The sequence below is a fragment of the Gymnogyps californianus genome, chromosome 8 (genome assembly GCF_018139145.2).
Source record: "Gymnogyps californianus isolate 813 chromosome 8, ASM1813914v2, whole genome shotgun sequence".
Taxonomy (NCBI): Eukaryota; Metazoa; Chordata; class Aves; order Accipitriformes; family Cathartidae; genus Gymnogyps; species Gymnogyps californianus.
This window is the reverse complement of record NC_059478.1, coordinates 8,129,720-8,141,752: the sequence shown is the minus strand read 5'-3', so window position 1 is coordinate 8,141,752 and position 12,033 is coordinate 8,129,720. Positions and strand designations below refer to the sequence as shown.

The window sequence follows — 12,033 nt, the reverse complement described above, 5'->3', positions numbered from 1 at the left end:
TTCAACAAATTCAGTGGTTGTATGACTTTTGGTATGCTCTGCATTCAGCCCCAACAGTCCCAAACACCAGTCTTGAGCATGGCAGCCTTGAAGTCTGCTGCCATGTCCCCGTGTTCTCTTATTCCGTCCCTTCAGTGTATCCTCCAGCTCCCTCCAAGCAACAGGGCTGGATTTTTGTTTCCTTGTTTAATTTTTCTGCATGAAGACAAAGGATGGTGGTGGGGGGAACAATTCTGGCTGCAATAGTGGTTAGACCTTTCAGGCCAGGGTCCCACACGAGAGAGGAATCAGCGCATGGAGGCAGAAGCTCCCAGCGCCCAGTGCTACCTGCGGCCACCACCAGCCCTTGGCGAAGAGCCTGGTGCCAGCAGGGACAGGTGCTGTTGGTGCTCTGTTCCCTGCCAGGACAGGCTTGCCCCTGCCCCTCAGTGCAAGGTCCCAAGCCCATTTTCAAGTTCTCTCATGCTTTCTTGCTTCTCTCCTCAGCCTGTCTGATGAGCTAACAAAGTAGAAATTACAAAACCCACAGAAATTACAAGACCCACAGGATGCCTTCTGCTACAACCTGCACCTAGAAGCCTTTCTAAGGACATTTCCTAGCACAAGAGGAAGCAAGGGGGAGTTCTGTGGCATGGTTTTCCTTGGCGTCCTAAGCAGACTTGATGCCACTAGCCTTCATTGCACTGATATACGTTGGGGGAGGCACTAAGGATAGGCTCCCCCAGGCTTTTATCCCAGGCTGGGGAACCATCTCTGTATCTTCTCCATCTTACGGGCACTCTGGGAACGGGGGCCACTCAGAGGAGCAAGTTACGTTAGCATCAAAATGAAACTCACACATCTCAAGGCCCAGTGCACAGCACTGGTACTTCTCTTGTAGCACTGCGTAGACGATCCTGCCAGGTCTGAAACATCTTTATTCTGTGACTGGGAGGGCACTAGATACAGTGACTACGTGGATGCATAGACTGACAGATGGATCACGCCGTGTCTTGCCACTGAACTCCCCCCTGTGCAAAATAAAATGCATATCGTGACAAAATAAACACTCCAAAGGCAGGGAGACAGTACCTAAGGGTGGTTCGAGCTGGATCAAGAAATTACCATCCTCTTCTCTCCTTCAACAGCCTTGCCTGAGTCACATCCTCCAGCCCAGGAAGCAGGGTCTCCACAGGATGCGAGTGGGGAGTTTCGAGCAAACCTTCAAAACGGTCATTCCCTGCCCTCGCTGCAAACGCACACACCAGAGCAGCAGAGGAGCCCTCACAAAGCTCCTCACTCAAGTCCTTGGCAGCTCAGATAAACAAGCAAGTGCAGCTGCAAGCAGGAGGCAGAAACGCCCCTCCACCCTCAAACTTCAAAGGCTCTGACAGCAATATCATGTTTGCTATGGCCACAGCTCTGCTAACAGACAGTAGCTGGCTAAGCCACAATAACTCCCTGCCACGTTAAAGCTTTATATTAGCTCTCAGCAGCAAAGCAGTGCACACACACAGCTGCACACAGCCTGGCAGGACCGCTCGATGGCTAGGACACGCAGTACCAATTTCAGGGCACAACAGCAAGGAACATCGTAAAGGCTGCAACAGCGCGCTGCTGCTGCTTATTTAAAAACTACCCACCCAACCCGCCCTCGCTCAAACCGAGTGCAGCAATGGGATTTGTCTACTGAATATGCTGAATTTCTCCCAGTCCTTCCCTGTTGGAACTGAGCAGGGGATTAGAGCAAATGACATCCTCTTTTGTTGCTAGAGCATTTCTGATCTTCCGTGGTTTGGATTTCTCTTTCAGGATTTTAACGAAAGCCAAATCTTGGATACCTGTTCTCTATGCAGAAGCCTTAGCAGGGAGCACGGATAAAGAGAACGGTAGCGAGCCACTCTGTCAGCATGTCCTTCAGAGCCTGTGCTGAGATTGGGCAGCTTGTACCAGTTTTTTGGTTGACCCCATGATAGCTGAGAATTGCACCAGCCATAAACAGATTGCACCCTGCTTACAGAATTTAATGTTCATCACACCTGCAGCATGAACAGCTAGCTTGTAGACTGTTTCAATTAGGAGAGACAAATCTCCCTCTCTGATGCCTTTTTCTGAAATCTTTTGCCTCTGTGTTGACATAAACCTCACTAGCAATGCCAGGAGAAATGCATTTCCCCAGCACAGGGCTCAGGAGAGCACGCAGTCCAGTTTTGATAGTCATTCAGATGGCTCAAAAGGCCAGCTACTCCCCCGGCCAGTGCATGTTTCCAAGCTGAATGTCCCAGGGAATTAGCTGACCAGCAGGCTTTCACTCCCCAAGAATGACCTGACAAAGAGGAGCCGGAGGAATCCTCAACGACAAAAGGAAACTGCGAGGAGACATTTTCAACTGTTGTTGAAGGAAACTGGTTGTGGAGTATGGGAAAAAGAGTGAGATGTGAAATCTCTATGATGGTTTGTTTCTAAGTGGGGCGGGAGAAGTTGATTCTCCGTAGAGAGGGCTGAGACGTACAGAGTGTGCTGAGGAATGGTGAGACAACTGAGGCAGAGGAAAGGTCATTGGGGTTTGTTATTCTACCTAGAGCTTTTTGTCTTTTTGCTACCCACAGGAAAGAGCAGCTTATTTTCAAAAAACCATGAGTCTTCACAGCAGAAAGCCTATGTGCCTGTTCGCATGACTGCCGATGTCCTGGCAGGGGGAACCAGCCAGACCAGTGCCTACTGGTATGATCCAAAAGCAGCATTGCTGGTCACACTGCAGGCGGGGGCCAGGGAATTCAGCATCTCTTCACACCTCTGTCTGGCAGAAGACACCGTTGCAGACACTGCCAGCAGTCTCCTGCACCACAGCCTGCAGTCCCACATCGCCTGTGTCAGGGCTTCGGTCATGTACAGGTAACGGAACATTTGACTCTCCATGTTACCCCGAGAGATGAATCAGCAACAAGTTGTCAAGATTTTCTTCTTTTCTCTTTTTTTTTTTTTTTTAATTAAAATCAATAAGAAATTCACATGCAACTTGCCTCACCTGGCATCAAAACTCATCCTCTCTCTTTACTCACCTCATCCTCTCTTTTGCGTTAAACCTCAGTCACTTAGTCATGCCTAAAATTACACTTTTATAACCATGATGTAATATGCCCACACATCAGACTACTAGAAAAATAACAGCAATATTTAAGTTTAGCCCACTTCCCTTTTTCTCCCCTTTCTAACCACCAGACAATGCTCATTCCCAACCTGGTAAAAATTTGGCAGAGTCTTTACGGCTCCATGGGCTGGAAGAAGTAACCCCACAAGACATTGTAACAGAAACTTAGAAAGCCCAAAGCTGGCTTCAGGTAAATGAATAAGCAAAAAAAAAAAACCCACCCCAAACCAAAAAATCAACCCCCAAAAATCCAACCAAAGCAACAATGAAACTTGTCAGATCAAATAGAAGGTTGCTGTCTGAACTCACAGGATTTGAGTGGCTTCAGACATATCAATTCTTCCATTCTTACTCATGCTCGCTCTTCTCCCTGGCAGGGCTACAGAAACAGTCAGATATAACACATCTCAAAGGTGACTGTTCCTGCTAACTACAACAACTAAGCTGTGAGGTTTCTGAGCCAAGATGTGTATCCGAGCAAGCCCGCCGAAAGCCAGTCCACATTGTGGCTCCATTTCTTGTCTCTGACGCCCGCCGAAAGCCAGTCCACATTGTGGCTCCATTTCTTGTCTCTGACGCCCGCCAAAAGCCAGTCCACATTGTGGCTCCATTTCTTGTCTCTGACGCCTGCCGAAAGCCAGTCCACATTGCGGCTCCATTTCTTGTCTCTGACACCCTGATGCCTCAGCACATGCCGAGGATCAGCTAGAGATCAGCAACTGCTCCTTCTGCTTTTGCATTACAGGTGCCCTTCAGGCCTTTGCTGTGCACCAGTCATCTTCCTCCCCATCACGAGTGACCATGGACTGGTAAAGAGTCAGGACACACGGATGCAATATGCAGTATTGATATGAGGGATGCTGGCCATAGCTGTCCAGGGGATATTTCTCCCTCTCTGACCAGAGTTTCTCTGCTGGGGAAAGCGAAGCTGCAGCAGGCACTGGCAGGACTGTTTGCCAGCACACCACCTCCCATCTCCACAGATCTGTGAGAAACAGCACCCACCGCGCAGCAGCACCCATCGCATACCAGCCCTGCTCATTGCTCATCCTGCTTCACCCTGCTTATACTCTGTCTCTCAGAGCTCACTGGGCATGCCTTTGCTTCCACTGTGCATTTGCTGTAGAAGAAGCAATGACCCTATCCATACAGTCCTTTCTATAATGCAGTCCCTTCTGCCACCTTCGTTACTGTACATACTGAGCCTACCCAAGGTTTTTAAGACACTAGCGTGCTGCCCTCCCCTTTCCTCCACCAGGACAGGTAAAAAGGATGCAGCATCTGATACGCATCAACCACAAAAGAGGCCATATCTCTATCAAGCAGCTTGCTGTGCTTGGCCACATAGCAGCACAAATGTTTCTATGTCATGCAGAGCCCTGATTTTGTCAGCTGCACACCCAAACACCCAGGCGTCTCCTGGAAAGGGTTCAGCTGACCGCGAGAGCTGTCTGTGTGCCTGCAACGTGCCTGCTGGCTCAGTGCTGGCCAGGTCCCTCAGGCTGGATCACATAGGAAAGCACACCCGTGCCTAAGAAGAAAGGACGTGAACCCCAGAAGACCCCCAGGCAGTGGGAGCCGACCAGAAACCTCTTATCAGGAGATGATCTGGACTTGTCACTTCTTGTCAGCCATGTTCTCCGCAGAGGAGAGTCTCTCTGGAGCCCTGTTAAATGGTGCCCAAACTCTGGCGTACCTCCACACGTGGCCCAGGCTGCTCCATCAGGAGAGAGGAGGTCAGCTCAGACCACTGCAATCCAGAAACATGACCTGCAGGGAAGAGTCACTTATTTTCCTCAAGATAGGAAAAAAACAAACATCACAATGGCCAGCCCTGCTGATGGACCTGCGATATCCTTTCTAGTGCAGACTCTAGTGCACACTCTCCCTTGCTGGCGAGAGAACAAAATACTTGATAGTTTCAAAATAGATTTCAATAATTTGAATAGTTTTATTAAATAATTTTAAATATAGGCCAAGAGCTATTAATAATGTCAGCATTAAATATTCATTAAGTATTTAATGGTAACAATAAGCAAGTATTTCACTAAATGAATAGCTCATTAGCTAGATAAACAAATTACTTTATTAAAGCCGTTGTGACACAAACAATCTATGAATTGACTCTTGTGGTTTGAAATTGTATAATCCTGTCATGACCTTACTTTGAATCTTTAGTCAGAGCCCACAAGCTAAGTAGTGGATTTGGTCTGGGCAGTTTAGAGCAATATTTGAGGAAGGGATCACAAAGCAGAAACACATGTCTTACTGGCAGCCGTGCCGCTGACTCAACACAGTCACAGCTGCTCTTTGACTCAGGAGCAAGCCTAGCAGCAGCACCTAGCTTTATCCTGCAAGGATAAGCCAGCTCTGTCCACGTCAGGAATCCCAGCACTATTTATAACACGACTGTCCGCCCCACTGTGTCACTGTTTCTGAAACGTGCAGGTCTGCGTTGCCTTTAGCATTTCAGATAAAAAGACTGACAGATCCTTGCCCCCTCCTGATGTGCAGCGATAGCAACTGCCGCATCGTGCCCCAGAGATGACTACGTTCACAGTTGAGATGAGTTGCTGTGTGCTGACTTAGAGAAACCTTTGGGAGCTTTCCAGCCCTTCACCAATGCAGTACTAGCAGAGAGCATAACATCAGCGTGAGTTTCCTCAGGGCACTGAATGCCCTGTCTCTCTCCAAGCTGCTCGCCAGTGAAGAAAGGAAGAATGCAATGTGCTCAGCTAGTTTTGCTACAGAAATAGCTGCAAGCTTGCGGGCATGTGTACATACAGATGCCCACTCCCCACTTGGATGTCTGGACACTAGGAAAGCAACACAGCACAAACAGCAATCAGAAGAGGACAGCAACTTCCAGCCTTTCCTGGCAGGGTCTGGATCCAGCACCTCCATCCCTGCGCTATGTGGTTTGCCCCTCTGATACTAGGAGGGGGTGGGGACAGTAAGAAAACATCAGTCAAGCAAAAAGGTGCCTAAACTTTGACCTTTTGAGGCATTTTCCATCCTGAGAAATGCAGTGGAAGTATCGGAGTGCAGCAACAGCTGTGTGAGCAGAGAGGTGCAGTGTTCACTTCACGCTGGCCGCACCAGTAGCCAGTCCACTTCTAAGTTTCAAAGAAATAGGTTTCCCTGAAGCAAGCAACGGCAAACCACAGGCCACACACCACCGAGCTCAGAGCAGCACCATGGAAAAGGAAATAAATGCTTTAGGCTGCTGAAGAACCACTGTTCACTGTGACCACCATCAGAGCTGCAAGAAGGCTGGACCACGGGCAAAGATGATGACGCACCACAGCCGTAGCCTTTGTGTACTGCCTGGTGGCAACGTGGCAGACAGCCCCAGGGTTAACCCATGCAAGGGAAGAGCTCCATGGACCAGACACCAGAGTGAGCAAATAAGGTATTTTTTAACACCAAAGCGCCACTTCCTTTCCTTGCCCTTCAGACTGCCATGCAGGAAGTGCTGCTGGGGCCAGAGGGCACACGGAGGAGCATGGTGCCTTTGGGGATGGCAGCGCTTCTGCTCAGCAACAAGTGTCTGGCCCCACTCAAGCTCAAGCCTGTGTTTTGAGATCAGTCCCCTTCCTGCTGGCCAAACTGGGCTTGGGCTGCCTGGTCTGTGCTGCCCACATCACACCTCCCTGGTCCCCAAATCTTGATGTTTCGATGCTGGAGCCCCAAAGCTCCATGGTGGGACGCTGTGCCCCACCAAGCAGGAAGCGAAGTGGGGTCAGGCTCCCAGATTTCTGCCACGCTGCTGGAGAAGGAGCAGGGTGCTGGCCCCTGATCACAGAGACCTTCGGGGCTTTGGCCATTGCAGAAGCCTGCTGCCCCAAATGAGGAGAGGACAGTACCACTTACTAGAAAAATATACCTTTATTTACCATCTGTGTTTTGCTCAGGAGAGAATATCCCATGACAAGGGGGCCAGCCAAAGCCATGCCGTTGATGGTGGCCAGCACCCCCCCACCTGCACCATGCAGGGGGTGGCAGGACCAGGTCTCCATGGGAGACCCTGATGTGTCGAAAGGGCGGGAAGGAGGTTGGAGGTGCTGCTTTCATCTCAGGCCCCAGTGCTCTCCACCGCTGTGTTGTTCAGGTCCTGTCAGCAGAGCATGTGGCCTCTCCAGCAGCCTCACCACCACGGTGCAGTCATGGTTTCTCTCCAGGGTTGGGACCCTCCTCATGGCACTGCTGGTTCTGGCATGTTCCTTGCAAGGCAGTCGGGATGAGTTAAATAAAGGGGTTGGGGGACATTTTCTGGGATGGGGATGGTTGATAACTTAACGCAAAATGAACATATCACATGTAACAAGCCAGCTCACAGGCAGGTGCCAGTCATACAGCAGTCACAGTGCCAAGTGCCCGGGCAGGGTGGCCAGCCATGGCTCGGGGTGGGCAGTTCAGGCCTCTGCACTACTCGTTCCCACACCACTGCCTGCGGCGTGGCACAGCCCAGCCACCCGCAGCCTTGGCTCGAGGGGCCTCCTCAATGCCCGCCGGCTGTCCCCAGCTCACCAGGGCCATGACACCATGTGGGGCCACTGGCACCGGCATCTTCTCAGGTAGCAAGTAGTGAGTTTCAACGGGGTCTGCAGCACACTATGTTTTGAGTTGGTATTTTCAGAAGGGGAAAATGTGCGATTCTCTTCAGGTTGACACAGTATAGCCCTGGTGCTCCCCAGAGGTCCACTTTTAAGCCTTTACCAGTTGCCTGAACCCTCTCACACTGAAGGCCAAAACATGGTTTCTTGGTGGGCTTTGTGGTGCGAGACCCTGGCTTAGCCACTGCCTCTCAGGCAGCACTCACCCCTCACGTGTCCTAGTGTGTGTGTGGGGGGCTGCCGGCCACGCTCCAACAGCCCCATTCAAAGCTTAAATAAGCCGAAGAATGTCTTGGATTCCTCAAAATTAACCAGAGCGATTTTGGAGACGTTGACGTGCAAACTGTCCATCTTCCTGAGCTCGAATAAAGCCCCCAGATAGCTTTTCCGGGCCCATGTTTTTTGACTCGTACAGTAGTTGATGCCTTTGTCCTCCATCAGCACGTAGTTGCCTGGCAAGGCCGGGTTTTTCTTGTAGACTATGTGGGTCAACACCTGGCTGCTGCAGGTGCTGCCCCGGAAGAGCACGTTGGAGTACACGAAGTACAGGCCAGTCTCATTGATAACGAGGCCCTGATCGCGGTACTGAATGCCGTTGGTGAAGGCATGGCCGGAGATGGGTTCCCACTCCAGAGGGAGGTCCCGCTGGGCCGGGTTCCCTGGAAGTCGAAACAAGAGGAAAAATGCAGTAAGTACAAGCAGTTGTGTGTTTTTTTTCCTCAAGTCATACCCCATGTCACAACAAGTCAGCTGTTCTCCAAGCCCTTGTCTGCAGCATGGAAAGTCCGCCCTGACCTCGCACTGGTGAGACACCTCACCTTCACCTCGCTCAATGCCAGCTGCTTGTGACAGCCTTCTGCCCTGCACACCCCAGATGCAAACCAAGAACCAAACCAAAAAACAGAGCCCTCACTGAAAAGCCTAAAGGAGGGGAAGATTTTAGCTGTGGAGTAACTTCCCGCTGTCAGAGCACACGTTACCAAAGGAAAAAAAAGCCTGTGTGAGGTGGGCTCCTCACAACTACGACCATGCCACCCTCTCACCCCAGCCACGTCTGCCCTATCCCCTGCTCCCACATCGTGCTGGCCCCTCAGTACATACCTGTTAAGTGTGCTGCCTTCCTCGCTTCCTTTTTCATTGACTGCTCATTCTGCCCTGCACAAAAGTAGGGAAGACGTTAGCGATACACTCCATGGAGAAGCCAGCCCAGAGAGCAGAAGGGAGTCAACCACAAAGCTGAAGTGGGGCAGATTCAGAGTAGCAGAGGGCACATAAGCACCATGGCTTAGCGCAGTGAGGCAGAGCGGTGCTTGGGCAAACACTGCAGGGCAAGAGGAGTTAAAAAAGGAAGAGTTGCAGCAAAGGATCCAGATGTGATCAAAAGCAAGGGGAAAGAGCAAGGAGAGCTTTCATCTCAAAATGGCTCAGTTGGTGAGCTCGAGCAGAGACCTCTCACTCAGGGTGTAGGAGAGGGACAATACTGCCCCTTTACCCAGCATCTCTGGCCCATGACAAGGTGACTGCTCATGTCCTGTCATAGATGCGCCCGCTCTATTGCCCCCCTTCAGTCCAGCACTGCCAAGGGCAGATGCACCCATGGCAGTGGACTTCTGTCTGCTGAGTACCAACCCTCCTTACAACTAGATCAGAGAAGACACCTGAGACATCCTGCACACCATTCCGCTGGCCAGGCAGACCTTGTCCTCAGAGAGGCAGAGCACAGCTGGGAAAATTCTCCCTTCCCTGGAGGGCTCAGTTCCCCTTGGAGAGATGAGGCAGTTACAGTGACTCGGTATTTGGATCCCATCCCACTCTATCCTTCCCTTCTTCTCAGCATCTACTTCCAAGCAAAGTGTTCTCAAATTTTAGAAGCAGCCTTTTCTTTTCTCAAGCCGATTAAATTTTCCTCTCCTCTCCTCTCCCCCTTCTCCTTTACCTGTTTCCCTGGCTTTATTTATTTATCCATCCCCCTCAAGAAGTTCAGGGTTACTGTTTATGACTTATGTTCAGCTACTGCTAAAGTAGCCTGTGATCAGAGCACTGAGCATCGAGTTAAAATGACAGCTCCCCTTCCCCTAAGCAATAGACAAAATTTATGGATATGGAGTTGATTGGAACCAGGACTGCCCTTTCCAGAGAATTTTGCTATTTCCAAATTTGCTTTCATTCAGTATCAGAACAAACTTGAAAAGAAATTAACTTTCCTACTAACAAAAATCCTCAAGGGAAAAAAATCTTTTCAGATCTAGCAAAAATTGTCAAGAGAGCTGAAAATTTCTTTCTGACTTGGCCATCTTTAGAAAGGGATATCCTCACTGATAACATTAACATGGAATGTAAAAGTAAAATAATAGTTTGGAAGTTCAAATTATGATTTTTAAATTGTTCCATTCAGATTGAAACTCGTTTTTTTCTTAAATGAAATTTAGAAAAATTAGCAGATTCTTGTGGAAAGTTTCAATTTCACTGAAATGACATTTCTAAAAGAAAAAAACCCACATATAATCAGGCTCTTCTCAACGAGCTTTGGCTGCAGTGAGACTTTGTAACAAAAGAATTCAGGGGAAAAAAAAGTTGCGCTCTCAAGGGTGGGAGTGAATCCCCCACCCCCAAAGAAAACAAAACCCTCTGCATCCTCCCAAAATCTTAAAAGAGTAAGGAGAGAAAGAAGTAACACGTGCGGTGCCCATCTCCGTTCTCCTCCTTCCGTTCATGTTGTTGCTATATGTTAGGACAGCCAGAAACTCACTTTTACAGCAGAGTACCCCCGGTACCATTGCCCCACTGGGCCTGGGAGGCCCCAGGGTAGAGGCACACTGTCCCAGGAACCTGTGGCTGACACCTCCAAGCACTCCAGCAGGCAGGGTGCAGGACCCCATCCCCACACCCCAGAGATAAAGCTCTTTTTCCAGACAAGCAAGTGAAATCAGCGCTTTCAGAGCATCAAGCTGTGACCTTGCCTTTGCCCCTGATGAGGAGAGGGAAGAGTTCAACAGAAGCATTCACACATGCTAACACAGAGGAGTTCCTCCTCCATGTACATCAACTCACCTATGAGTTTCTCCAAAGCTGGAGGGATGTGTTCAGCGCTGGCAGACTGTCAAAAGAGAAGAGTGACAAACCGTCTTAGCAGAGTGAGAGCGTAAGGGCATCATCTAAAGCAACCAAGGACTATCTTTGACAGTGGCTAATTCTGGGTGCTCATGGGGAGCTGCAAAGTGCTAAGAAATATACAGGGAGAGAGACCTTTCAGCACTCAGAAACATGAAGACATCCAGACATATCAATCACCAATAGAGCAGTCCCCCACAGTAATAAGCAACCCCACTTACACTGGCATGGCAGACATTTAAACGCCACCAGCCTGCCCCTCGGGGAGTTTTGCACCACCTGAGCATCTCAGACCCAATTTTAAGTTTTTCTTTTTTTCCTGTTTCCCCAGAGCCTCTGTGACCAGCCAGGCAGACCTCACCTCTCTGAGTTCAGCCAGTTCCTTCTCCAGGTGGAAAATCTGAAACATGCTCAGCCCCACTCCAGTGAGGGCCAGCAGGATCAGCAAGGAGATCACCAGGAAGCCGACGCTCCTCCTTTCCCTGTTGTTCCTTGGCTTTCTCCTCCGGTCAGGTACTGGTGGTGGGAAAGGAGCGACGGGGGATGCCGGGGGGCAGGAAGTACTGGGGTTGGCACAGCCGTCCACCCAAAAGATCTGGGGGTACACGTAGTTCAAGTTCTGCTGCATGGCCGGGAGCGGGATGGGCTGGACGTGCTTGGCGTGATCTTCCATATGGCAGCCAAAAGGTGCCGGGGCTGTCCCAGACTGAGCCCTGGGGGAAGACCCAGCTCTGCTTTTATACGCCTGCATCACTCCAGCAGTGAACACCCAGCTCAGATGCTGCAACTCTATGAAAGCCTCGAGCATCAACAGCAAACCCCAAAGAGCTTCCGCCCTCGGCTGCAAGTTCGGGGCACCCACCTGCTCCTCCCACACCGAGGCAGCACGCACACACAGCGGGACCAGCCCAGCGGCAGACTGCGCTCGCACAAAACCGTGCTCAGCTGCCGGGCTTGGGAAGCAGGTACACTCAGCAGCGAAGCGCTTGTGGGGTGCGCGAGGGCTGCGCTGCCAGTCGGGGGCTGAGTAATCAGCCCAGCGCACAATCACCAGCAAACCACCCTTTCCAGCAGCCCACTCGGGCAGAGTCATCTGCTTTTCCACTGCGGTGTCCTGGACCACAAGCAGAGCAAAAGGAATGACAAAACCTCTGGCGTCCTGCGCAAGAGGGGAGA

At 50.5% G+C, this 12,033-nt stretch overlaps 1 protein-coding gene across 1 annotated transcript; it reads right to left on the bottom strand.

Moving 5' to 3' along the window:
• Window positions 1-8,010: 8,010 nt before the first annotated feature.
• On the bottom strand, window positions 8,011-11,608 carry FASLG (Fas ligand). The gene is made up of 4 exons (XM_050901374.1): window positions 11,219-11,608; window positions 10,798-10,843; window positions 8,848-8,901; window positions 8,011-8,405 (listed from the first exon to the last, which is right to left on the bottom strand). Exons 1-4 carry the CDS (start codon window positions 11,606-11,608, stop codon window positions 8,011-8,013), a joined length of 885 nt encoding a protein of 294 aa, XP_050757331.1.
• Window positions 11,609-12,033: the final 425 nt, after the last annotated feature.

Bases quoted from the DNA above. Each gene is read 5' to 3' on its own strand.
- FASLG (XM_050901374.1), bottom strand. From the start codon at position 11,608: ATGCAGGCGTATAAAAGCAGAGCTGGGTCTTCCCCCAGGGCTCAGTCT. The intron at 8,902-10,797 runs GTGAGTTGATGT...ACTTTTGTGCAG, and splicing joins AGCTTTGGAGAAACTCATAG to GGCAGAATGAGCAGTCAATG. The intron at 8,406-8,847 runs GTATGTACTGAG...TTCGACTTCCAG, and splicing joins GAAGGCAGCACACTTAACAG to GGAACCCGGCCCAGCGGGAC.